The sequence below is a fragment of the Herpailurus yagouaroundi genome, unplaced genomic scaffold, assembly GCF_014898765.1.
Source record: "Herpailurus yagouaroundi ecotype Mexico unplaced genomic scaffold, PumYag 189, whole genome shotgun sequence".
Taxonomy (NCBI): Eukaryota; Metazoa; Chordata; class Mammalia; order Carnivora; family Felidae; genus Herpailurus; species Herpailurus yagouaroundi.
Window position 1 is genome coordinate 13,212,623 of NW_024412420.1, and position 24,871 is coordinate 13,237,493.

The window sequence follows — 24,871 nt, forward strand, 5'->3', positions numbered from 1 at the left end:
GCCCAGCAAGGTGCCCACTGAAGAGGCCAAAGGCAGGGTGTGTGGGGGGAGGGGCCTCACACAGCCTGGATGCTAGTCCTGCTCTTTTTGCCAGCGGCGTGACCTTGGGCAAAGCCTCAGTTTCCCCATCTAACAAAGGGGGATCAGGAGGATGTTCCTCGGACTGGTGTGGTGAACATGAAACGATATAATGTGTGAGCCTGGCATAAGTGAGCAAATATCAGCTGCTGTTGTGGACACGAAGGAGGGACCGGCCCGGACAGGACGAGGGGAACTCGTGGTGTCCTGCACTGTGGTGGCAGGACAAAGAGCTGGGGGTGGGGTTTGCAGGACGTGTCTGGGGACCCATGAGGAAGATGGCGGGCCAGCAGGGAGCTAGTGAGGAGAGCTGGTCGGGGGCGGGTGGGGCCTGGGTGGCCCGTCTCCAGGGGTCTCTCCAGGGAACCAGCAGACAGGGAGGCAGGGCCTTGCGTGCCCAGGGCCGTCCCAGGGCCATGTGGTAGAAAGGGCTTTGCGATTCCTGGGTCCCATCCTGGCTCTGCCCCTTTCCTTCTCTGAGCTGTCCCTTCATCAGTAAAGAAGGTAGCTGGACTTGCCATCTCTAACCTCCTGCCTCGGAGCCTAGAACCTTCTTCAGGTCACAGTATGTGGACATTTTACAGCACCCACTCCCACCCCAGCACCCAGAACGGGCCTGGCACACAGCAGGTGCTCAGAAATGCTACTGAACCAAATGAGCACGCTAAAGGTCTCTCGTATCTAGGCCCAGGGACCACCCTGCACCTTCTGACCAGGCCACACGGCAGGCCAAAGGGCAGAAACAGCCACAGGTGAGGCTGTCAATTCCATACACCTGCCCCCAAGCCCGCTGACTAAATCTGAAAGAGGTGACAGCAGCCCTGTCATTCCCAGCCCACCTGGGAGCCACATCTCCCCCTCCCCACTGACGTCAGTGGAACCCACCAAAGCCCAAACACAAGACTGAAAAGCAGATGCAGAATTGGTCTCTCCCTCAGGTGGGAGACGGCCCAAAATCCAAGAGGGAGGCCAAGAGGAGAGTGGGGAGGACCCGACCCCCGCGAGAGGGGGGCTGAATGCAGGGAGAGGAAGCGGAGCAGAAGCAGGAGGACAAAGGGACGCGGCAGCCCGCTCCCACACCCCAGGGCAGGCCCGGCCTTGGAAGGGCCTCAGGCATCGGGCCAGTGGGGACATGAGTCCTCCGGCTCCCCCTCCTCCAGGAGCAGCCGGGGAGAGACCTTCTCGGCTCCCAGTGAGGGTCTCCTAAAAGGAGAGTGGCCTGGTAAAAAATGTATGTTGTAGAGCAGCTCCAGAGAGCCAGGGTTGACGGGAGGAGGCAAAAGATGGCTCACGGAACTGGTGGGGCTGTGCTGGCAGGGAGGAGGTCTCTGGACAGCTGGCAGGAGATGCCCAGCTCACAGCAGGAGCACACAGCACTGCGGGTGTGCGGGGGGGGGGGGGGGGGGGGGGGGGGGGGGGGGCCTGGGGGGCCCCCCCCCCCCCCCCCCCCCCCCCACCCAGCGGGGGGGGGGGGGGGGGGAGGGAGGGAGGGGCCAGGATGGGCCAAGCCCCACCCCACAGCGCCCACACCTACCTGCTGCTGGGCCTGGATTCTCATGTACTCGGCCCTCTGCTTGCCATGCTTGCCTTTGTCGGGGCTGCCTGCCTGGCCCTGGACTGCCTTCAGCCGAGAGGCCCCTGGAGTCACCACCTTCATGGGTGGCACACTGCCACCACCACTCTGCAGGAAGAGGAACAGGGTGGGGGTTGGAGGCGGGATCATTCCGGAATCCTAGGCGCTGGGTGACCTGATCTCTGGGGCTGGGCTGGGACCTCCTCGGTGGGCCCTTGGCAACTGGAGACCTTTGGACCTCCCGGGCCCCACATCCCAGTCCAGGACCCAGGTCCACTCTCTGAGGCCAGGCTTAAGGCCTCCCTGCAGAAGAGGGGACAGGGGCCTCCCAGCCAGGTTCCCAACAGCTCCTCAGGGAGGGCTCTTTGGTGGTTTCCTTGAGTAACCCAGGGGTAGCAAGTACTCTCCCGGAGAAGCCACTTCCAAAGTGAGAGTCCTTGCCATCACCCCCACTGCTGGGTCTGGCAGAGCATGCCTGAGATTTGAGGCGGGGTCTTTATAATGGCAGACAGAGTCAGATTAGCAGCCCCAGACCTATGTCTTCCTCTGAACGGGAGAATGGGGGTGAAGTCTCCCTAGAGATGGACAAGCCCAACTCCTTTGAACCACCCCAGGTACCACCCTGCCCACAAGGGCTCTGGGGAGTCAGAGGCGAAGACAGAGAAACAACAGAGGCAAAGAGAGTCAGACAGGAGAGGGGGAGGGGAGCGCGGGGATGGAAAAGGAGGAGAGAACTTTATTTGTTGGTTTATAGATACAGAGCAGAGGGGAGAGGACCCGGTCCCTGCCAGGGCTGGCTGGGCTGATCCCTGGGTAGGCCAGCTTCCCAGCCTCCCAGGCTCTGCCTGCAAACCCCGTATGGCACCGGGCTCTCAGGAGGCTGGCAGGGGCTGAGAAAAGGCCAGTGGGAGGAGGGGGCTGGTGTGGTGCCCCTGCAGCCCCCCCACTCTGCAGCTCTGAGGACAGAGTCTAGAGCATGAAGGCAGGGGGAGAGGCTAGGGGAGGAGGCAGCCACCTGGGGACCGGGTGGCAGGGGTGGGGGGCTGCCAGGGGGCCCCATGGCGAGGGCTGCGCCCATCTGGCTCAGAGTGGCTTCCAGCTCCCGGAGTGTCTCCTCCAGGCTGTCCATCCGCTGGGTGGTGGCGCCTCTCACTGTGCAGCCCAGGCCGGCAGCGGGCTGGCCCCTGGGCTCCCCACTGCCGGGTTGGACATCCTGTCCCGTGTCCTTGGGGGTCTCCTCTGCGTGGCTGTCAGCAGTGGAGGGCTCCAGAGTCCCGTCAGGGGCTGGTCCCCAAGAACAGGGGACGCCGGCTCCTCCCTCCTCTGCGATGCAGCTCCTCGTCCCCAGTCTCTTCTGAGCCGCCCCGTCCTTCTCAGGCGCCAAGCTGCTCCTGGGCTGGGCAGCCTTGGTCACTACCTCTGGCAGGGCCCGTGCACCATCCCAGCCCCTCCCACTGCCAGCCAGGGTCCGGGGTCGCGGGGTGGGGGCTGTCCTGTGACCGGATTCCTCAGGTCTGGCCTCTGCTGGGGAGGGAGGGTTGGGGGTACACTCCGTCAAGATGATCTGGGGGACGCAGAAAGCCCTGGGACTTGGGGCAGCCTGGGGGGAGAAGAAAGATGAGGGAGACTATGATCCCTGCAAACCAAACACCCTGAGCTGGGATGGTGCGGGCAGGGGGGGCGTCAGATGCGGGTGAACCCAGCCCCTTCCTTTCACAGATGGGGAAACTGAGGCAGGGGAGGGTGGTGACTGAGTTCGCTCAACAAGTCAGAGGCAAGGCTGGGACTAGAACTCGGGCCTCTTCTGACCCCATACTGTGGTCTCCCACTTGCTGGCAGAGACGCTGATTTATCGGGAAGCACAGACACAGGGTTGCCTCTCACTGCCCACGTTAAACTCTGGGAGCAGGTCCCATGGGTCCTCCCATGAGTTTGCCCAGAGGTAACAAGAGCAGAGAGGTGGTGGAAAATTAAGTGAGCTCACGCGAGCGTGTGCTTAGAACAGCGTCAGCACTTGGCAAATATTAGCTATTTGTTGAATTGACCTGGCCTCAAAGGGTGGGGCTGTCACCCTAATCTCAGGCCAGAGACTCCTGGCCCCGTCACCCTCTACTTTTGGAGCTTTCTCCAAGGGCTTCACAGCCACAAGGGGAGGGGCTCAGCCAAATTCTTCTTCGGCACGAAATGGCTACTGCTCCTGTGGTCCTCACTTTACAGATGAGGACATTGAGGGTGGGTGTCCTGAGATCCACCCAAGGTCACTTACCCCCAGCTAGTTAGTGGCAGAGCCAGGATTTGAACCCAGGCAGTCTGACTCCAAGTCCAGTGCTCTTTCCACCAAAAGGAGCCATGGGGATATTCCAGGGGGGCAGCAGGGACCTCAAGCCTCCCTCCCCCAAGGCAACCCACCCAGCCTTGCCACCTGCTTACCTGGAGGTGGCGGGGTGCAGGCTGGGAAGACAGAGAGGCGACCCATGCCTGCCCGGCTCCACTGCTCGATGGCGCCACAGGATGCAGAGGGGAAGCCAGCCGAAAAGGCCAGCAGGGGGGCTTTGCCCACTGGACCCCTTCAGGATTAGCTCCCAAAGGCCAGAAAGAGGCAGGAGCAGCTGGGTGCAGTGGGCCAAAGTGCCAAGGGCATGGCCAGCCCATGGGGCACCCCTTCCGTACTGCTCATCCCCAGATGGCTCCTTAGACTGCTCTGTGCCCATCCTTTGCCCGGCAGACAGTTCTGTCCACCTGTTTAGTGCCTGTCTGCTCCCCCTGGCCAGGGAGCCAAAGCACCACAAGCTTCAAGCCTCAAGCCAGGCCAGAAATCAGGTACGAGACAGCGTGGAGCCCACTGTGGGCCAGAGAGAACCAGACAAGGTAGGTGAGCATGTGTGTGCACAGGAGGCCGCCCTCTCCCCAGAGCAGAGGCCCTCCTGCCCCAACCTGACTGGGAAGAGGGAGAGATTCCCAGGCCGCCTTCCCCAGGTCCCCCTCCCCAAGCACAATCCCCTGGGAGGGGGGTGCAGACAGCGGTCTACCCCCAAATTCCCAAGAAAGAATAAAGAGAGAATAAGTGTAGCAGGACAGCAGCAAGGACTGAAGTTAGAGAGAAGGAAGAACTTCCCAATGCTAAGAGACAAAACCAGCAGCTGAGGAAGGGCATAGGCTGCTTCTACTCCAAGTTCCCTGACCACTGGGGCCATGGGATAGAAGGAGGCTATCAGTGAGCCTTTCTCCTGGCCCCTGGTGCAAGGCATAGATTCTAGGGGGGGAAACGGAGCCCCCACCTGGCACCAGCAGCAGAGGAGAGGAGTCAGGTGCAGGGACTGACTAGGCAAGGGCTCAGGACAAAGTCAGATTCTGAGTTGGACCTAAAGTCATGTAGTGAGCAAGATCCAAGCTCCCATCTTGGACCAAGACAAAACCCAGGCTCTGGGTCAGATCTGAACTCTGGCTGCAGATTGGAACAAAATACCCAACTCAGAATCAAGCCTGTAAGAAAATGCAGACACGAGGCGCCACCAGGTACCAGACTGCTAGAGTCTCGAAGAGGGAGGGAAGGGTTACACGCCTGTCCTTGTGGCAGGGCAGGGGTGAGGCCAGGCGGGTGAGGCTGTGGCAGTGGCCAGACGTGGGGACGTGACTGGCGTGTTAGCGGGTTAGCGTGAGAGGTGAGGAGAGGAAGGTGTGGAGGCACAGGCAGAGACAGAGCCGTGAGAGGTGGGGGACAGCCCGTTACCTTCCATGTGGGGCCCTGGGCTGAGCCCCCAGGGGGCCCCAGGTCCTGGGGTGCCAGCAAGGTGGGGATCGGCTGGCGGCGGGGCGTGGGGGGGAGGGAAGACACTGAGCTTCTCTCAAACACCTGAGGAGCAGAAGGTGGGGGCAGGTTTGGAGAAGGGGGCACAAGGAGGACAGGGGTGCTGGCCTGTGGCCCACCGGGAGGGACGCCAGCCTTACTCCTCAGCCCCTCACCATGCTCACTGGCCACTCTGCCCTCCATCTTGTCTCCTCCTCCCGAGGCCTAGGTAGTCGGGGTCTCCAGCCACTTGGGGAGAGGGGCTGAGAGCACTTGAGGATGGGTGACTTACGGCACAGGGGGGTGCTCAAGGTACGTGGGTATCAGGGTGTTAAAGCACTCTGTTCTCAGAACATTCAGGCCTGGGAGTCTCAGAGCATAGGGGGTCTCGGGGCAGCGGTGTTGGGGGGGGTTTCAGAGACTACCATAAAAAAACTCTCAAACCTGCAAAGAGGGACTTCGGGCCCCCTCCCCCCATTTTACAGCGGTGGCGAAATCGAGGCAAGAAGGAGGGGTCCCGAACAGGCCAGCACTCAGCAGGAGCCCGGAAGCCCAGTCCCCTCCCCAGTGGGGTCAGCTTGGTGGGGAGAGGGAGGAGCCTGGCTCAGGAGGACTCAGGGACCAGGCATGCCCTTGACCCACCTCTAGCTCGGCGATGATGCGGTCCTCGTCGTCCTCATCCTTGATGGCAGAGGCCATGATGGGTGGTGTGGAGGCCGGGCGGGCCACCTCGGACACGGTCCGGCGCAGCTTCACTTGGGGCTTCTGCACCTCCAGTTCCTCGGACTCGGCCTTCTGCAAGGCCCAGGCCCCCGTCAGGACCAGGCTCTGCCCCCCTCCGGCACCAGCTCACCGCACAGGCCCCATCCGGGGGGGGCCTTTCCTGCTCCAGCTCCTCATCTGCCGCTTCCTCTGTCCCCTGCCAGAGGCCCCCTTCCCGTGGTGGAAGCCCGAGCCATAAACAGAGTCACCACTGGCCAGCCCCCTCCTTTCCTTCCGCCCCAGAGGGTCTTCAGAGGTCATCTTGGGTATCCCGCTGCCCCGGGTGGGGTTGGTACCTTGATGAAGGCCGAGTCCTTCTTGCTGGTGACCACAACCTCCCCAGTGCGCGTGGTGGTCAGGCCATGGGAGGAGGGGAAGCTCCGGCGGGGAGGGGGCGGCGGGGGCGACTTGGAGGGCTTCTCTGTGCGGTATCGAGGCACCGTCAGCTCATCTGTGGGCAGCCAAGGGGCTGGGGGTCAGGGGACGCTTAACTTTGCAGTCCGTGCACCAAGGGGAGAAACCTTGCTTCCTCCTCCAGGAGGAGGGGAGAGGAAAGCTCAGGGAGGAGGACACAGGTCCCTCCTTGTTCTCTCTCACTTCCCCGTGAAACCACTCCCGTCACTCCTCTTAGTGCACTCCCACCCCAGCTACTCAAAGTGCGGTCTGCGGACCAGCAGCACTGGCAGCACCTGGGAGCCTGTTAGAAATGCAGAAGCTCAGGCCTCACCCACAGCTGCTGTATCAGAACCCACATTTTGGCAGCTCTTCCGGCGATTTCGCGCACACATTCAAGTCTGAGAAACGCCGCTCTCGTCCATCTCTTTCCCGCCTGTCCCTCAGTGGCTGCCCTGCACACACCTTCCTCTCTTCTCCATCAAGAGACAGCAGTTACACGTGCAAGAGCCCGGCCTGACCCACCAGGCTCCCCCTCCCCGTTTTTCCAGGGGTGGGGACTGTTTCCAAGGGCAACCTATAGAAAAGTCACTGGAGCCTGACACTCCGCTGCTTTGAGCCCCAGTGGCTCCCCATGACTCCAAACCATGCCCAAACTCCTTGGCCCAGCACCCTCCACGACTGCCCATCTTTCAGCCTCAGCTCTGCTTGCTACTTCCTGGCCTGAGCCCTGCTCAGCAACACCAAACACACACCTCGGGCCATTTGCACATGCTGTTCCCTCTCCCTGAAGTGCCCTCTCTCGCTGTCCATGGAGAGGCCTACTTGCTTTCAAGACTCCAGTGGAAAGTCACCTCCAACGGAAAGCCCTTCCTGCTCTTCCAGGGCCTTCTCTAGGACTGCGTGGCCACGGCTACAGGTGGCACCTGTGTCCTATTTTCTGGTTTACCCACTAAGCATGGCCCGGGACAGATCTCTTAGCTACATTGTGCCTTAGTGTTCTCATCTATAAAATGGGAATAATTACCGTATCTTCCCCCTGGGTTGTTGCAAAATTGTAAGGATTAATATATAGAAAGCATTTGGAGTAGTTCCCGTCACATAGTAAGTGCCCGATAAAAAAAATGTTAGTATTACACCGCCACTAAATTTTAAGCTCCTTGGAAACATGCAGTGTCTTATCTCCTCATCCTCAGCACACAGTAGGTGCTTAACAAATACGTACAGCAGGAATGAATGAATGGTGACTGCTATTCCTGGTTGGATTTCTGCCTCCCCTGTGAGCTCACGGGCTCGGGGAGCACAGAAACCACGACCGTAGGGACCAGCACCATGCCCTGTCAGCACAGCCTGGTTCAGAGCACGTGCTTGGTCATGACATGCAGACAGAGCCTGGGCCTGCTCATCCTCCCTGCGTGGGTCTCTCAGCAGCAGTCACGGCAGCGGGAAAAGCCCCGGACGGAGTCCAGTGCTACCCTGCCCTCTGGGTCTCCCTATAGTGGCTGAAGGTCAGGATGCTGATGCCCCAGCACCTCCCTCATCTGGCAGGATGACCGCAGAGGGTCTCACGTCCAAGGGCCTCCCCCACCAACCCCAGAGCTCCTGACGATGGGGGCCCCCCTCCTCTGGGCTCTTTGCCAGTCCCCTACCTGCCCCCATACCTGAGCCCCTCCTTCCACTGGGCTCCGTTCGGGGGGCTGCCTTCTGGCCGTGGGGGGCCTTAGGGGGCTTGTGGTCAGGGGTGGGGGCCAGGCCCGGGTGGGCCTTGCTCGCACAGTCCAGGTCAGGGATGGCCTTCAGCAGCTCTGCCTGCGTCTCCTCCAGCAGCCGGTTGATGTCCTTGGCGCTGTACTGGGTCAGGGCTGCCCGCTTCTCCTCCCAGTCCCGTTCGGCGGCCTTGACAGGAGGACTGAGAATCAGCACTGAAGCAGCTGCCTGCTCCTGGCCTCAGGGGCGGCAGCCCCTTCCCCCAGCCACACACACCAGGAATGGAGAAGGGAGTTTGATCCAGCCCCTGGGGGACCCTCAGACTTCTCCTTGAGTGGCTCCCTGTAAGTCTGGAACGCCGCCTTCGTCACATGCTACTCTCCTGATACACTTAGCCCTGTTGGGGGACATTCTATTCTGCTTCGTTGACCACAGGGCCCATTCTTATGCCAGCATCACACTGCCTTGATTGTCGCAGATTCATAAAATGCTTTTCTGTCTGGCAGAACTAATGCCACCATCCATGTGCTTCTCAGACTTCCTCCTCCCCCAGGAAAAGGTACCCACGTGCTGGCACTTCCCAACCTAGGATGGTGGCGAGAATACGCGAGCCTGGCTTGTGCCTCCCCCCATCCCGGGCCCAGCACCTCAACAGACACAGCCTTGTCCACGCTTCTCTTGCCAGCAGCGTCCAGGCCTTTGGTAGGGTTGCCCTTAGGAGTAGGAGGGGCTCCCTCAGCGGGCCCACTCAGCTCATGGAGGTTCAGTGGAGGGCTGGGGGGTGGCATTTCGAAGTCCAAGCTCTTGTTGAAGTCCGTCTCGGCCGTCACCTTCTTGGGGGACTGATTCAGGAGATTGTTGGGGGGTGGCCACACACCCTCGTCCACTTGCCTGGGGTTGGGAGAGTTAGGGGCAGCTGTGAGACCCACGTGTTGGGGGCCCCGTGTGAGGGAAGCCTGGCCTGGGGGAGGCAGGGTGTGAGGAGGGCTCTGGGATCTTGCAGGACAGATGGAAGGGTCTGGGGAGGAGTGACTGCATCCAGCATAAGGGAGAGCCAAGCCTACACCATGCCAGGGGTCACAGGTCAGAGTTGACGTTCAGATCCAGTTGGCATATCAGTGACCTCTAAAGGAGTCAGGATAAGGGGCCAGGCCGATCTATTGATCTACGCCCAGTGTGTGACCTCCTGGGAAATCGGAGGTCGGAGATAAGAAGTCAGGGATAGAAAGACCTTCGGATCTGGGCCAGCATGTCTGTGACCCCACGGCAGCGCTTGAGTAGCCCGTCTAGGCGCTGCGGCTCCTCCTTCAGGAACTTCACGGCCTCCACCTCCACACGCAGCACTACCCGCATCTTGCTCTGCAGGCCTGGGAAGTGAGCTGAGGGGACCAGAAGGAGTGAGCTGGGGAGGGAGCAGCTCCAAGGACAGGGAGGACAGGCAGCAGGGAGGGCAGCGCCTGGGGGTGGGCGGTGGGGGTGAAGCAGGGACTCCCCCACTGGACCACGTGCCACACGCTCGCCTCCAGGCTCACCCTTGAGCTCAGTCAGGGTCTCCCCGAGCTGCTTCAGCACCAGCGCCTTCTCCTCCAGCTCCGGCCCAGGCACCAGCCGGTGGTTGTGGGACACATCCCGTTGGATCTTCTCCACCGACTTCTCCAGGTCACTGCAGCCAGAGAGAGACCCTCTCAGCCCTTCTGGCCCCAGCCCAGCCCCCTGAAATCGGGCAGCTGGAAAGAAATCAGGCCACCGGTCGGATCACAATTAAAAGCCATTCACCAGGCTACAGGCCCAGGTGAGATCAAACCTCAGAGAAATGCCAAACGTCAGCCCGAATCTCCCTCCCTATAACTTGTATCCTCTGCCCTTTCTGCCAAAGAGGCAGCAGAGAACCTGGCAGCCTTTCCGGGAACGGGAGGCCACTGCATGTGCCCCTGTGGGGTCTCCTCTCTTGAGGGGTGGCCCCTGCCATGTCCATCTACCTTTTCTCAAATGATCCAGGCACTCAGCCTCTTCCCTTGAGGACAAAACTGCTTTCGGGTGTCAGCAGATTTATGCTGAGCTTGTGCCGTTTAAAACCCCACATCTTTATTTTTTAAGAGTATTTTTGCTTGTTTATTTATTTGAGAGAGACAGAGACAGCATGAGTGGGGGAGGGGGAGAGAGAAAAGAAGAGAGAGAGAATCCCAAGCAGGCTCTGCACTGTCAGCACAGAGCCTGATGCGACGTGGGGCTCAAACTCACGAAACCGTGAGATCATGCCCTGAGCTGAAACCAAGAGCCGGACGCTCAACCGACTGAGCCACCCAGGAACCCCGAGCCCCACATCTTTCTAAAATGTAAAATCACACCAAGTCATTACCTCCTGGGTTGAACCTTACATGGATCCCATCGTCCTGAAGCTAAAATCCAAGCCAAGAAGGGCATGAGGGTAGTAGTTGAAAATTTGGCTCTAGAATCAGATCCAAATTCCAATCCCAGCTCTGCCCGTCCCAGCAGAGAGACCTTGGACAAGTTACGTACTATTTCTGGGCTGTAACCTTCTTATCCAAGAAATGGGGGGTAGTGAGAGTTCTTCCCTCCAGGGGCCATTGTGAGGATTAAGGGAGCAAATACACATGGGAAAGGGGTGGTAAGGGGTCAGTCCCTGGGGGCTGCTCTTAGTTTCCCTTCAGCCACATCCCCTGTCCTCCTCTGGCTTCCTTCTGTTTAGAACGGTCTACAACTTCTCTGAGGTCCTTGTACTTGCTGCCTTCTCTAGGCCTTTACGATGCCATTTCTTCTGCCTAGAACATTCCATTTACACACACACACACACACACTCATGCACACATATGCACACGTGTGACTAATTCCCACTCCTTTCTCAGGTCTCAGTGGGAACTTCTTCCCCATTCCCTACACTTGGGAGTTGGGAGTCTGCTTTCTGCCTCCCTCACCAACCCTTGGAGCTCTTGCATGCTGGGCTGTGTAGCTCCTGGCAGGCAGAGAGGGACCGGGTCTTCTGGATTCATCTCCCAATTCCCGGCACCTGGCACAGTGCCTGGAGCAGAATAGATGTCTGGTAAATAATTGTGGAATGAATGAATAAGTGAAAGAAGGAACCGCTGTCCAGGTAGGTCATTTCAATTCTGTACTTGAGTCACTGACATCCCTGACCCACATGCAAGGCTTTACATACATTCTTGTCAAATGCCATCTGCTGGATTTCAGCTCAACAATCCAGGTGGGAACAACTTTTGAATCTCGGCTCTACCCTGCAACAGATTTGCTTCCCCTCAAAGCTCTGTGTCACTAGCAAATCTTATCAGCATGCCTATACATCTCCATCCAACTAGCGGATGAAAAAGACAGACCACACTGGGGCAAGGACACATTCCTGTGACTCAGCCCTGCAGGTTAAAGAGCTGCCTAACTTGTACTAAGCGCTTATAGCACACCAGGTGCCACATTCAGCCCTCCACTTTCGTTACCTTATTTAATCCTCACAAAAAATCCTGGGTGTGGGGAGCCATTATTACCTCCAGTTTACGCACAAACGGTAGCTCAGACATTAGACTACATTTCCCAGCATCCCTTGCGGTTAAAATGGCCAATGCCGGGGCGCCTGGGTGGCTCAGTCGGTTAAGCCTCCGACTTCACTCAGGTCATGATCTCACAGTCCGTGGGTTCGAGCCCTGCGTCAGGCTCTGGGCTGAGAGCTCAGAGCCTGGAGCCTGTTTCGGATTCTGTGTCTCCCTCTTTCTCTGACCCTCCCTTATTCATGCTCTCTCTCTCTCTGTCTCAAAAATAAATAAATGTTAAAAAAAATTTTTTTTTAAATAAAAAAAAAAAAAATGGCCAATGCCTGAGGTCCAGCCAATGGAAAGTGAGTTGAAGGCGTATAGGCTGCTTCCAGGCCTGCCCATTAAAACCTCCCCTGTAAGCTCCTCCATGCTCTTTCCCCCCTTCCTATGGGTTGAAAGGCAAGGACCCTTTGCATGATCTCAGAAGGCATATATTGGAGATGGCAAAACCTCCATTAGCCTGGGTCCCTGAATGACTGCATGGAAAACAGTTGTTCCACTAACCCACCCAGTACTGTTCCATGAGAGAAAAAACAAAAACAAAAAAACGTATGTCTATTACTTTTAAATCATTACACAATTTGTTATAGCAGCTACCCTAACTAACACAATGAACTTTGGCATTAAAAAGGGTTGGGCGGCGGGGGGACGACACCTGGGTGGCTCAGTCGGTTAAGCGTCCGACTTCGGCTCAGGTCATGATCTCATGGTTTGTGGGTTTGAGCCCTGCATCGGGCTCTGTGCTGACCGCTCAGAGCCTGGACCCTACTTTGGATACTGTGTCTCCTTCTCTCTCTGCTCCTCCCCCACTCACACTCTGTCTCTCTCTCAAAAATAAATAAACATTAAAACATTAAAAAAAAAAAAAAGAGGCTCAGGGAGATTAAGTAGCTTGTTTCAGGTCATGCAACTATTTTGCAGCAAAGCAGAATCTATTCATGTCTGACTTCGGCTGTTGGATTCGGCTGCATCTCACCTCCACATTGGACCTAACATCAGCCCATCCCCATGCCTGTCCCACCCAGCCCTTGCTCTCCTACATGGGAAACAACAGCTCTCCCCTGCTATGCGTGACACCTAACTGGCTCAGGGTGTGTCAGTTTTGTAAAATGGTCACTTCCAGACATCACTCTGAGGGGAAGAGACCCTCATTTAAAGGAGGACTCGAGTAAGCCTTCAAGAGGACGCGACACTGCAACTCTCAGGCAGAAGAGGCTAGGTCCTCCTTAGGCGCAATTAGCACCTCATTTTTTTAAAGTAGGCTTCACACCCAGCGTGGGGCTTGAACTCATGACCCTGAGATCAAGACCTGAGCTGAGATCGAGTTGGATGTTCAACTGACTGAGCCACCCAGGCGCCCCGTCACCTTGATTTTCCGATCACAAAACCTGCCAAAGTTTTGGGAGACCCAACTTGTGCGTGCCCTGCAAATGAATCCCAGACTGGTGCAAGTCTAGACACCATTATCACAAAGTGGTTGGGCTTTCCAGACCCAGGTTCAGTCCTGGAGGGGTGGAGAGGGCAGGGTCAGGACGGAACCAGCTCTGTAATTTATGGGGCCCAGTGGAATATGAAGATTTTTGCCCCTAGTTAAAAAATCATTACAAATTCCAAGATGACAACAGCAGAGTACGGGGCCATTAAGAGCATGGGGCCCTTTGTGACTGAGTAGCTCGTATGCCTACAAAGCTGGTACTGGGTTAGTTCTAGTTGGGCTCCAGAGGCCAAAAGGTCTCAGCTGGCAGAGGGTAACGTCTAGACAGGGATCAAATGCTTCGGTAGAAAAACAGGTGAGACAGCCAAGCTGAATGAAGCACAGAATTGGCCTTAACCTCCAGCAAGACGCCGGGGCAAGGGGAAGGGGCAGAGCAAAGCCGAGCAAGAGTGGGCCTTCAGGGGCTACAGCCAGGATAGGGGCAAGGATGGGCCTGCTGGTCAACCTAAAGCCCAGGGATGCTAGGGGAGCTGGCAGGGAGGGCCCTGTAAGCCAAGCTAGAGCCACTGTGGGGCTGATGTACAGCCCAGCCCGGGCCGCCCCCCGAAAAGGCAGGACCCCCTTCAAAGTGGATGGAGAATCCTGCCAGAAGCAACGTAGCAGCCCAAACTCTCTCAAGCGAGCAGTATGAACAGAGTTTGATAACAAGACAGCGGGCAGGGAGTCTGTGTGCTCCTGGAGAACTGAGGCCCCCAGGAAGCTGAGGACCAGACATGCATATGACAGAAGCTTCTATCTGTCCTTTCATCTCTTCTGCCTCTATGCTTTTATATTTTCTTTTATTTTCCTTTAATGTCTCAGTAAAGCTCCTTTAAAAAAAGTCTAACCCAGCCCCTCTGTGCTGAGTGAAAAGGGGCAAGGAGAGGACAGAAAAGTCGGGTCAGTGGATGAGGGGTGATGGCAGCCGTCAGTCTACTTGGAGATCTGACTGACGTTGTCACTAAGCTTTTACACCGTAAGTGATGGGGTGGCTGCCGCCAGCTTACTTCCAAGAGAAGTGGCCCCTGATTTCACCTCAGCCCCAAGGGGTCATGGGAATCTTGGGCCCTACTGAAATGCACAGGCTGTGTGGGCCCAAGGCTGAGAAGTAGGGACCCTTCTCAAGGAGCCCCTTGCAAGCTGGGATCCTTTCCTCTCCTGGCTCCCCAAGTCACCGGCCAGTAGAACCCAAGCCCTCCCTGGAAAGAACTGCAAATATCTTATTGGGCACAGATAAGGAAGCTGAAGAACAGAGAAGGGCAGAAACTGCCCTGATCACATAGTCTCTCAATGCTGGAGCTGGACTTCAAGTCCCTTTGTGCCCTGTGCCACCAAGAGGGAAGCCAGAGAAAGGAGCAGGACCTCTGTCTCAGACCCCAGTGACTAATGAGGGAAGGCTGCCATGGGGCGGGGGGGCTCACTCAGTGGACGGACAGCAAAAGGCAGCTTCTCCCATCAACAGTGCCAGACGACGGAATCTTGGCCAGACAGCCATTTGCTAAATTTGGATCAGAGGACTGTCTCTGGTTAACCCTTCCACATCTAAGCAACTGGGAGCAGGATGTTCTCTGTTCCTCATACCTTCTGAAAAAGCTAGAGCCTTGTTTTAGTGGACTAGGATGGGAGGAGGGTTTTCCTTGGCTACATCGGGCCTCGGAGGTCAGGGAAATGGAGTGGTGGCAGCTGTGGCTCCCCAAGGGTCACTTTGTACAGGTCACAGGTCCAGAATGAAAGCAGGCAGAGGACAGACTGAAATCCTGCTGCTGGCCACATGAAAGTTAGGCTGCAGGCCAAGGGGAAGCCAGACTGTGGACCATGAGGAAGCAAAAGCATAGCAAAAGCAGGGCGTCAAGCCAGGAAAAAAAAAGAAAAAGAAAAAGAAAAGAAAGAAAGAAATCAGGAATTGTGCCAGATGGTCAAAGGTTTGTGGGTCACAGAGAAATCAGGCCACAGAGGAGAAGGAACTCAGGCTTCAGACCAGACCAACGTCACCTGTGATTCAGAAGGAAGGGAGCTGCACCTCCCAGTGAAACCAGGTTGTGGGCCCAGGCCGCACCCCCAGCCCTCCCTCCGCCCCGGGGGCCCAGCCTCACTTGAGCTGCTGGGTAATGAGCTCCTCGTCGTTGAGATAGCGCAGCCGCTCCTCCTCCACCAGGGTGCGCTGCCGCTGCAGCGGGTCCTCCTGCCTTCGCGCAGCCTCCGACACGCGCATGCTCAGCTCCGCCTCTGTGCCTTTCAGCAGCGCGCGCAACGACTCCAGGTTCTGTAGCTGCGGGGCGCAGAGGGACCGATGGACCAGGGTGGGAGGGAATGGAGGTGCGCAGCAGGGGAAGGGCCGGGAGGAGGCGGGCAGAGGATAGCCGGAGGCTGGGCGGGCTCCACCGAAGCAGCAGCTGCTCGGCTGCGGCCGCGAGCAGCAGCGAAGGGGTGGGATGGTGGGAAACAGAGGCCCCGGGCTAAATTCTGGGGAAGAATAGAGGCAGGAGGAGAAAGGCATGGGGATAGTGGCGGGAGAAGTGCTAAACTGGAACATGCTGAGGGTGCGGCTGCGTGGCTGTGGCCGTGAGCAGGAGCGAAGGGCTATGATGGTGGGGTGGGGGGTGGGGGGGCGGAGAACGAGGTTACGTGCTGGGCAAATACAGAGACAGGAGAACGGGACGGGCATATTTGGGGGGCAAGAGGAAGCCCTATGCAGGACCGTGCCGACCGTGCGGCTGCATGGCTGTGGCTTCGATGAAAGACTCAAGCAGTGGGGTTTGATAGAGCTTCCGTGGCTGGGGCGAGAAGACTAACTTAACTCTCGAACCCAGTTCTAAGGCTGAGTTGGGGCAATGGCGGGGGTGGGTGAGATCTTATCCGTTGCCCAGATGGCAACTCTCTGCCCCCTCTCCAGCCTGTCTCTGTTCATTATTCTCACCTGACGGGCCCTGGGGCCCTCTGGAGGAGCGGGCACAGCGATGCCAGGCTCCTGACTGGTGGGACCATCTGCCAGACGGGGGAGGGCGGGGAAGACTGTGCGGACTCAGGAAGGGGTAGGGGAGAGGATCTGGGGCGGGGGGGCTTCCGCCCAAAGGAGGGGTGGGGGAGAATGCTGGGCAAGAAGGAATTGGGACTACCCTGAGGATACTGACTGGGGGAAAGGGCTCAGTGGGGGTGGACTGGGGCTCCAAGAGAACAGTGAGTTTTCAGGGAAAGGGTAAGGAGGGCGCAGTGAGGGAGCAAGGGCGAGCGGTGGGAAGGGGTTGCGGCGTGAGTGGGAGGGTCGTGTCTGGGAGGGGCTTGAGGGGGCGGGGCACGGGGCGAGGCCCCGGAGCAGGCTGTACCTGGAGCTTTCGAAGTTGCTGAAGTTGGCTGCGCAGGTCACTGGTGCTGTTCTGTAGGCCACGCAGGTGCAGCTGCATTTGCAAACGACTGATGGCAGTGGGCTGCCCCGCAGGAGTGCTGCTGGCCGAGGGCGGGGGAGGGCCAGACACTGGGGTGGCCCCGCTGCTCCGGCTGCCTGACCCACAGGCTGCAGAGAGGGACCACGAGGATGGGAGAAAGGGAACAAACCTTGAGCCTGCAAGGGGTTTGGACAAGGTCTTTCCCACCCCGGATCCTCACAGTAGCTAGAGAAGCACGGGGCTCTGACTCCCTGCCCCAACTAATGGCTCAGCCCTTCTGTAGGGAGCAAAGCACCAGGGCAAAGGCATTTTGGGCTAAGGTGACTGTTCATTGATCCACTGAAGCCCAGTGACATAGCTGATGGTTTAATTCCCACTTTACAGATTAGGAATCTGAGGCTTGGAGAGGGCAAGTACCTGTGGGGGAGGGGCAAAGGGTCACTCACGTGCTGACGGGGTTCCTGCTCCATTGGAGCCTTCAATCTTCTCGCTGTGGCACAGGGAAAAGATGGCCATCAGTGGGTCCGGGCTGACCCCAGACCATCAAAGCTTGGGTGAGACTTTAACAAAATCTCCTCCAGTCCCCTGATGTCAGGATGGAGTCCCAGAGAAGGAAAGGGGCTCATCCAGATTCACACACTGAGACACTGGCAGAGCTGGACCAGGCTTCTGCTGCCCACTTTTCCTTCCTCTTGCCTCAACCATAGGCCGTGGCACTAGTGTTGAGAGAAGAGTCTTACCTGGGGGTCTCAGGCTCCGAGCCTCGTAGTAGGGCACTCTGTACCAGGCCCGTGAGGCTGGCAATCTGCTTCTCCATGGCCTCCATGCGCTCTCTGGAAAGGATGGTGGCTTTGAGCAACCCTTCTCTGGGTATGGGGTCCCTCTTGCTGAGGGACCCCGTTCCTAAGGAATGCCTCCATTCCTAAGATTGATAATTAAAGGAAATACCATTCCCTCCCCAGCCACCAGCACAGACAATTCAGAGGGCCCCAATGCCAAAGGTTCAAGCCCACAGTCCCCCATCTAACATTGGGAAGGCCCCTTTCCATCTGACAGTCATTTCCTCCCTTGCCGGCCCCATCTCTCAATACTGGCTCTCTAATGGGCCCCACCTCAGGGAGGTGGGGCCCCTGCACATATACCTCTGCACATGTTTTCCCCCTTCCTGGCATGCCCTCCTCCCTACCTCCTCCTAGAAGCCATCCCAGAGTCCTCAACAGCTTTAAGGAGTCCCTCCTTCCACACCACCTGTCTACTCTCTCAAAGGAAGTGCAAGTATTTTTTTAATGTGTCATCCCCATTGAACAAGGCAGGAACCAGGCTTTCCCAACTTGGCACCCACAGTGCCCAGTTCAGTGCCTGGCACACAAGCCACAGGAGAGCTGTGTGAATGTGAATTGCTTCTCCATATCTCTGCATCACTGCCCACGGACAGAAGGGGATAGCTCAATGCTCTGGTTACCTCCTCCAGCCCTGTATCCTTAGGTTGGGGCTGAATAACAGGCAAGCGTTCCCCAGCTTGGAGGCTACCTAATGGAATGTGCCTCTCTCCCCATTCCTATTTCTTACCAGCACCCCCTCCCCAGTGGACTTCAGCTGACTGTGTGCTGGACAGCTCTCATGGCTGCAAACTCTGAGCAGGAAAGGCTTGGAGGGCTGGTTCAGCCTCAATTTTAGTTGGGGGAACTGAGGTTTAGGGATCCGATGGCCTTGTCTGGGGCCCTTTCATCCAACCCCTCCAGGTCTTGCAGAAGGAAGGAAAATGGCATGTCTGTCTCTCCAGTGTCTTCCCTGTCATATCCAAATTATTCCAGTGAACTCTCAAGGCTACTCTGGGTCTACAAAGGACTCTGGGGTCTCACAGTCCAGGACGCAACCCTGCCACAGACCGAATGTGTTCCCTCTCCCCACCCCCAACAGCCCTGAGGCCTCACGAGCGTCCCGCACCTGGTCTCCGTGTCCTTGGCTGGCACCGGCGGCCCAAATCCAACCAGCGGGCGCTCCCCAGGCCCGGGGAAGAGCTCGGGAGGCGGGGCTCCGGCCGTTGAGGAGCCCCCCGCGCTGCGGGTCTTGCCTCCGGGGCTCTCCGCGAAGACCGACGAAGAACCTGAGTCTTTGCGGAAAGACTGGCGCACCGGCGAGCCGCGGCTGGGCGGCCCCGAGTAGGGACTGTGCGGCGGCTGGGGGCCTCCGGGGGGCGCCGCCACGTCGGCCAGCTTCTGAGGCGATGAGGGCGGTAGGCGGAAGCCATAGCCGTCGCCGTAGAGCGGGCCACCGCCCGCCGCCTTGTACAGCGAGTCCTCCAGGTCGGACTGCAGCGCGGCGGCCGAATAGGTGCTGAGCGAGCGCACGGAGCCGCGCTTGTAGAGGCCGCTGGCGCCCGGGTAGGCGAACGGGTCGCCGGCTGCCGCGGCCAGGCTCAGGCGGCCCTCGTGGAGCAGCCCGTAGGGGTCGGCGTAGAGCCCCTCACCCTTCACCAGCACCATGCCGCCCGCCTTGCCCGCCAGGTCCTCGTCTGGCTTCACGTCGCGCCGCTCCAGGATGGCGCTGGGGCTGGGACTGACGCCCTGGGCGGCGGGGGCGCCCCCGAGCCGTTCGGCCGCGTGATGCACCGGGCTGCCAGCGTAGGAGGGCGGGCGTCCCCCGGCGTAGGAGAGGCGCGAGCGCGACGGCGAGCCCGACTGCAGCCCCGAGGGCAGCCCGGACGGCAGCCCGGACGGCAGCCCCGGGGGCGGAGAGCTGGACGCCAGGTGCGGCGCCGGCGACAGGTTGTTGAGACGCCGTGTGGGCGACGACTCCCTCGAGGCATACACCATCTCCCTCTGTGCAGAAGACAGTCCCAGAACCTCACAGGGTTGGTCACAAAGGGGAATCCCTTGCCCCTTGCTTAAGGAGACAACATCTCCCCCCTGACGCTTAGGAAGTCCCTTCTGTTCTCCGCCTTCCCTCCCTCTTGCTGCATTTGGGCCCCTTTCCCATCGGGGGTCCCCGCATGGAGGAAGTGGCGGATGGAGAGGCACTAGGGGGGCAACCCCCAGCCCACTCTGTGGTGAGGGTTGGGGAAGCAAGAAGGGAAGCAGTGGTCCCTGATAGAGGCCCCCTAGACTATCTGGAGGCCTGCTGGGGAAATCCTGGATGCAGAGGAGGGGATCATGGCAGATGAGGGGAGGGACCCCTCCATGACCTCACAGTTAGTGGAAGCTACTCTCTGCTTCAGCCTCTCTGTTCCCTTCCCCAAAAGCTGCCCTTGATCCCTGGTGACAAGTAACTAGACTCTGTGCACCCGGACCCCATCTGCCCAGCCTCCCCAATCCCCTGGGGATCCCCAGCCATACCCGGAGGTCCCCGTTGGTAAGGTGTGAGCCAGGAAAAGCTGCGTATAATGGCTCCTTCCTATAGATCTTGATAATACTTCGGTCCTGGATGTCCCTGCGGGAGAAGGGGAAGGCGCAATGGGTCACCATCCCTCAGCCCTTCCATAAGGAGGGGTAGCTACTCCAGGAAGAGGGAAGAGGGGTGGCAAGAGGGGCCCCTGGCCTCTTCCTAACTTCTTGCTCAGTGCCTCAGACTGCCTGCCACCAACACACACAACAGCCTCCACCCCGCCCACCTCCTCGGCCTCACGCGCCATTGTCAGGTTAGCTCAAGCCAAAACGAGCTAAGCAGGGGTGGATAATTTTGAGGGGAGAGGGTAAGATGATCTAGGAAGGAGAGAGGAAGGGCTGAGGTTGGGTCAAGAGGAAGCTGGGGAGGGAAAGGCCTGGGGAATCGAGCCCCCACCCCCTTCAGAGGAGGAGCCTGGGGAAGCCCACCCATCCCCCGGGGCCACGCCCACCGGACGTCCTCCAGCTCGTAGAAGACGTTGCGAGCTTCGTCTTTGATGAGGATGGCGGTGTTGGGCGACTTAAGCATGCCCATGGTGAGCTTCTGCGGGAACATGTGCGCGATGAGCGCGTGCAGCGTGTCCAGGCTGCTGACCTCGTGCGTGATGTGCACGCGCCGAGTCTCCTCCCCGAACTGCAGAAACAGCACCCCTGCGAAGGAGACGCCGCCCTCTCTGTCAGAGCTGCTGCCACCACTACCACCACGGCCACCGCCGCCACCACCACCACCACCACCACGGCCACCACGCCGGCTGGGAGATTGAGGGGGACCTTCGGGAGCCGTGCTGGTCCTGCAGAGGCAGGGTCTGAGGCCAGAGGCGCCCCCCGAGTGCAGGTGCACCCAGGCACCCCTCATGCTGCCGTCCTCTCAAGGCACCTCCTCGACCCCAGGCAGGTAGGAGCCTGGATGAGGAAATGAAATTGGGGGCAGGAGCAGGTGCACCAGAAACTGAGAGGGAGCTGTCGCTGAGGGGAAGAGAGGTGAGCAAGAGGGGAATGAAGGAAGAGGGGGCCGGTGAATGGAGATGAAGGAGAGAGAAGACAGGGAGAACAAGGGATAGAGCAAGGGATAGGGCAGGTGGTGCCAAGGGAGGGGAGGGGTGGGAGAGAGGAGGGCTAGGAAGAGAAGCTGAGGAGGGAGAGGCCCCAAGCAGAGGAGACTGCTGGGGGGCAGGGAGGTGCAAATGTGGCGAAGGGAGCCAGGGGCTTGGTTGAGGAGAGATGGAATGGTGAAGGGGGTGAAGAGGGTTTCCGAGTGAGCAGAGCAGAGGGAGGAGCCAGTGGCCAGGAGGAGGGTGGACTGGGCGAGTAGTACCTGGTGAGCGCAGCTTGGTCTGGCTGGCAGAGCGGGAGAGGGGCAGGCTCTGTCGGAAGCGGTTCATCCTACTGAAGCCCAGGGGCAGCTCCGCCTCGGACATGGTCTCCAGCGACTCAGCCGAGGCGTATGACAGCTTGGCTGCCTGGTCTGCCAGCCCGGGCTGGGCTCCCTGAGTGTGGCGTGAGCTGCGGGTCTGCAGGGGCAGGGCAGGATGACAGGAATCAAACATGAGCCCCTTTTGCTCTGCCCATTGCCTCTATCCGGGCCCAGGGAGCCCCTGCCAGCCAGCTACACACACACACACACACACACACACACCAGTCTCCTGGATTCCAGACTCGCTGTGTGGCTACAGGAGAGTTCCCCAACCACTTAGGGCCTTGGCCTCCCTAGGACACCCAGCAGGTAAGGAGTGGGCAAAGGACTCAGGCACCCTGGGAAGCCAGACAAGAAACCATCTGAGCGGGAGCCAGGGCACGCCTGCTATTTTAAGCTTCCAAAGAACAACAACACAAATTTGTCACTGAGGTGAGCAGCAGAATCATTGAGCAAATTGGGACATTAGTTCCAGACATTAATTAAGCGGCGGGTTTGTGAGCGGCGAATTTATCCTTCGTGGAGTTCAGAGAGTCGGCTGGGGGCAGGAAGCAGGGTCCAGGGAGGAAGCAAAAAGAATGAGGGGTCCCAGGATCCCAACTCTGGGAGGTATGGGCCCTCAAAGAGGGGCACAATGTCCTTGACTTAGGCTGACTGGGAGAACCATCCCAAAGCTAGCTCTACTCTGGTTTCAAACAGACTCTGCCTACTACATGCAATGCACATGCTAAGCCTAGTGTGGTCCCCATGAGCACATGGCATGTGTGCCCGGCCTCAGCCCCTCCCTGCAAGAGGCACATGCTGCCACACAGCCAACTGGCCTGGCTTGCCTTCTAGAAAGGCCTCCCTCAATACCCCACATGGCAGCCCCTTATCCTGAAGCTACAGCTGAGGGTGCTATCCTGCTGGGGCTAGGGAAGGGTGTTACCCAGTGACTGTCCCCTGTCCAGGGGACAGCTTGATCACTCTCCCCTTGACGGGAGGGGGCGCCATGATTCCCGTTACACTTTAAGAGCCTACATTTGGCTGAAGGCTGGGCTGTCACTCAGGGCCACAGCTCCTGCCATTCTGCCCCAGCCTCTTCCCTTAAACCTGGGTGCTGTCAGAAACTCTATTATTTAAGGGAGAAGATAATAAGCCAGATCTATGTTATGTATATTCCATGTTCCATACACTAAATACACATATGTATCATATTTATATATATTATCAAGGAAAAATTCATGTTGTCCAATTGTACTTTTCTGTAAGTTGTCCATTTTTAACAACAACAAATCACGGAAAGCCGTTAACATTGGTTAAGTTGGGGTTGAGACAAAGCTTTCTCTTTTATACATTTGTCTGCTGGGTGAATTTTGCACGATCAGAATATATCACTTTTGTAATTAAAAAAAGTAAAAGTATCTCTAGAAAGGAATCATTTATTCTCCTCAGCTCCCTCCTTCCCCCATCCTGATTAGCCCCTAATTAATCTCCATCTTCATATTAACTTAATTTAATATTCCAATTGGATTAGCACTCTGGAAAAGAGAGAGCATCTTCCTCTGATGGGCCATGTGCCCAGCTGTGCCCGAGGTGGCCTGGAGGCCTTGGGGAGGTTGAAGGTCAGATTTGGAGCCCTCAGGGGGCATCCAGTCTGAAGCCCAATGCCTTGGCCAGTGAGTGGGTATGGGTCTGTGGAGGAGGGAGGCAGGCGTGGGAACTAAGCCCACATGGGGGGGCGCATATACCCAGACTTTGTACCCTGTGACTCAGCACTAGGCTGATCACCAGTGCCAGCCTGTGCCCCTTTCTATCACCTTCAGCCCCGAAGCAGTGTGGGGAACCAGGTCTGTCTGGCGGCCATGAGGTTGCCAGGCAACTGGAAGGCCAGTGGCTGCCAGGATGTAATGGGGGAGGGCCTACAGAATTCAGGCAGAATGAGGCAGCTGGCAGGGATGAAGAGTAAAGGGTAGCCACAGTGCCTGGGGACACAGGTGAGGTGCCAGTAAGAAGATGGAACAGGGGCCAGAATGAAGTGGGGGTTCTTAGGGGTGGCTGACTGCAGAGAAGGCAGATGCCTGTCGAGGCAACCCTTGGGAGAAGAGATAGCCACGTTCCCTTGCCCTGCTAGCGTCCATCTCCATCTTGGCCCTAGGTACACCTTTCCGTTCTCACAGCCCTTGCGGAAAACCCTCTTGAGAAGATAGAAAGCCCATTAGCACTTCTCTCTGGTCCTGGGCTGAGTCAAGAGGGCAGAAAAAAAGTGAGACATCCAGGACTTCCTATCTACGAGGGAGATGGCAAGAGAATAACACGGTAACTCAAGCAGCGCTGTCCAAAGATAGGAAGGGGCTGCTGTGGGAGGCAGTGTGCGCCTGTCACTGGAGGTATTCCAGCAAGGAGCCGATGACTCCTGATCAGAGATCCGGCAGAGGGAACCCTGAGTGGGGACGGTCAGACTAGGATCCAAGGTCTCCAAAGGCTGTCCACAGACTGGGGCAGGGTCACTTGGGAGCTTTTAAAAGCATTCTTTCCAGGACCCCGCATTCACTGAATCCAAATCTCTGGAGTTCCGGATTTTTGACAAGTTCCCAAGGTGATTCTGATTTGGGACGCCAGTCAGCTTCTGTGATTCTAAGAGCTACCATGGAAGGCTCGCCAGGAGCCAGGCACTGTGATTAGGACGTGCAGTATCTCATCTCTTCTAGCTTTACAACAATGCTATGATGCCGATGTTGTTGTTCCGTTTTACAGAGGAGAAACTGAGGCCCAGGGGATTATGTAAGTTGCCGCCGGTCACTCAGCTAGTTTAGTAACAGACTGGAATACACCACCAGGCTCTTGGGCCCATGCATTAAACCATTACATTCTACCGCTTCCTCCAAAAAAGTTGTGTGCCTCACATGTGTCTATGACTCCATGATTTCTCTGATTCAAGGACTTCTCTCTGGGAGCGTGCATGCAAACAAGATGCTCAGAACGAGATGACTGTCCCTGTCATGAGTCCCTGTCATGGTGCCTGGGACTTGGAGACTCTGGGACACAAGTGGCAGCCTAACTTGGTTGGGTTCTGGGCCTGGCTGCCAAGAGAGGCAGAGGAGGCACCCAGGGCTCAGCAGGATGCCCCCGGGAGGGGACAGAGAGCTCTCCAGCTGTGGATAATCCAAACTGTCCAGGAGAGGCAGGAAGGCACTTGTCTTTGAGCTTAACCCTCCACTTGGGCAACAGGCTTGGGGTGCAGAGCTGTGACTCTCTTGCCTGGCACTGACCACCTCCCCAAAGTGCCAAGTAGGAAAGGGATGAGGGGCTCATCATAGACACAAGGCCTCCCTGGAAGATGAAAGCCGAGTCCAGAGAAGCGGGCTCTTAAGA

The 24,871-nt window shown here is 58.0% G+C and overlaps 1 protein-coding gene across 5 annotated transcripts in view; it reads right to left on the reverse strand.

The window, feature by feature from the left end:
- SRCIN1 (SRC kinase signaling inhibitor 1) overlaps positions 1-24,871 on the reverse strand; it is a 64,596-nt gene that overhangs the window by 4,859 nt on the left and 34,866 nt on the right. For 3 of the 5 annotated variants that reach the window (XM_040497336.1, XM_040497337.1, XM_040497335.1), the window contains 15 exons: positions 21,419-21,614; positions 20,556-20,754; positions 20,056-20,149; positions 18,668-19,542; positions 17,461-17,553; positions 17,167-17,210; positions 16,661-16,848; positions 15,431-15,606; positions 9,833-9,963; positions 9,532-9,679; positions 8,948-9,191; positions 8,255-8,489; positions 6,497-6,651; positions 6,081-6,233; positions 1,613-1,759 (listed from right to left, as the gene is read on the reverse strand). In XM_040497336.1, coding sequence (XP_040353270.1) covers positions 1,613-1,759; positions 6,081-6,233; positions 6,497-6,651; positions 8,255-8,489; positions 8,948-9,191; positions 9,532-9,679; positions 9,833-9,963; positions 15,431-15,606; positions 16,661-16,848; positions 17,167-17,210; positions 17,461-17,553; positions 18,668-19,542; positions 20,056-20,149; positions 20,556-20,754; positions 21,419-21,614 — 3,078 coding nt within the window. Of the gene's footprint in view, positions 1-1,612; positions 1,760-2,666; positions 3,252-5,381; positions 5,505-6,080; positions 6,234-6,496; positions 6,670-8,254; positions 8,490-8,947; positions 9,192-9,531; positions 9,680-9,832; positions 9,964-15,430; positions 15,607-16,660; positions 16,849-17,166; positions 17,211-17,460; positions 17,554-18,667; positions 19,543-20,055; positions 20,150-20,555; positions 20,755-21,418; positions 21,615-24,871 lie in introns of all 5 variants that reach the window. The other 2 variants (XM_040497334.1, XM_040497333.1) reach the window with 1 other exon arrangement.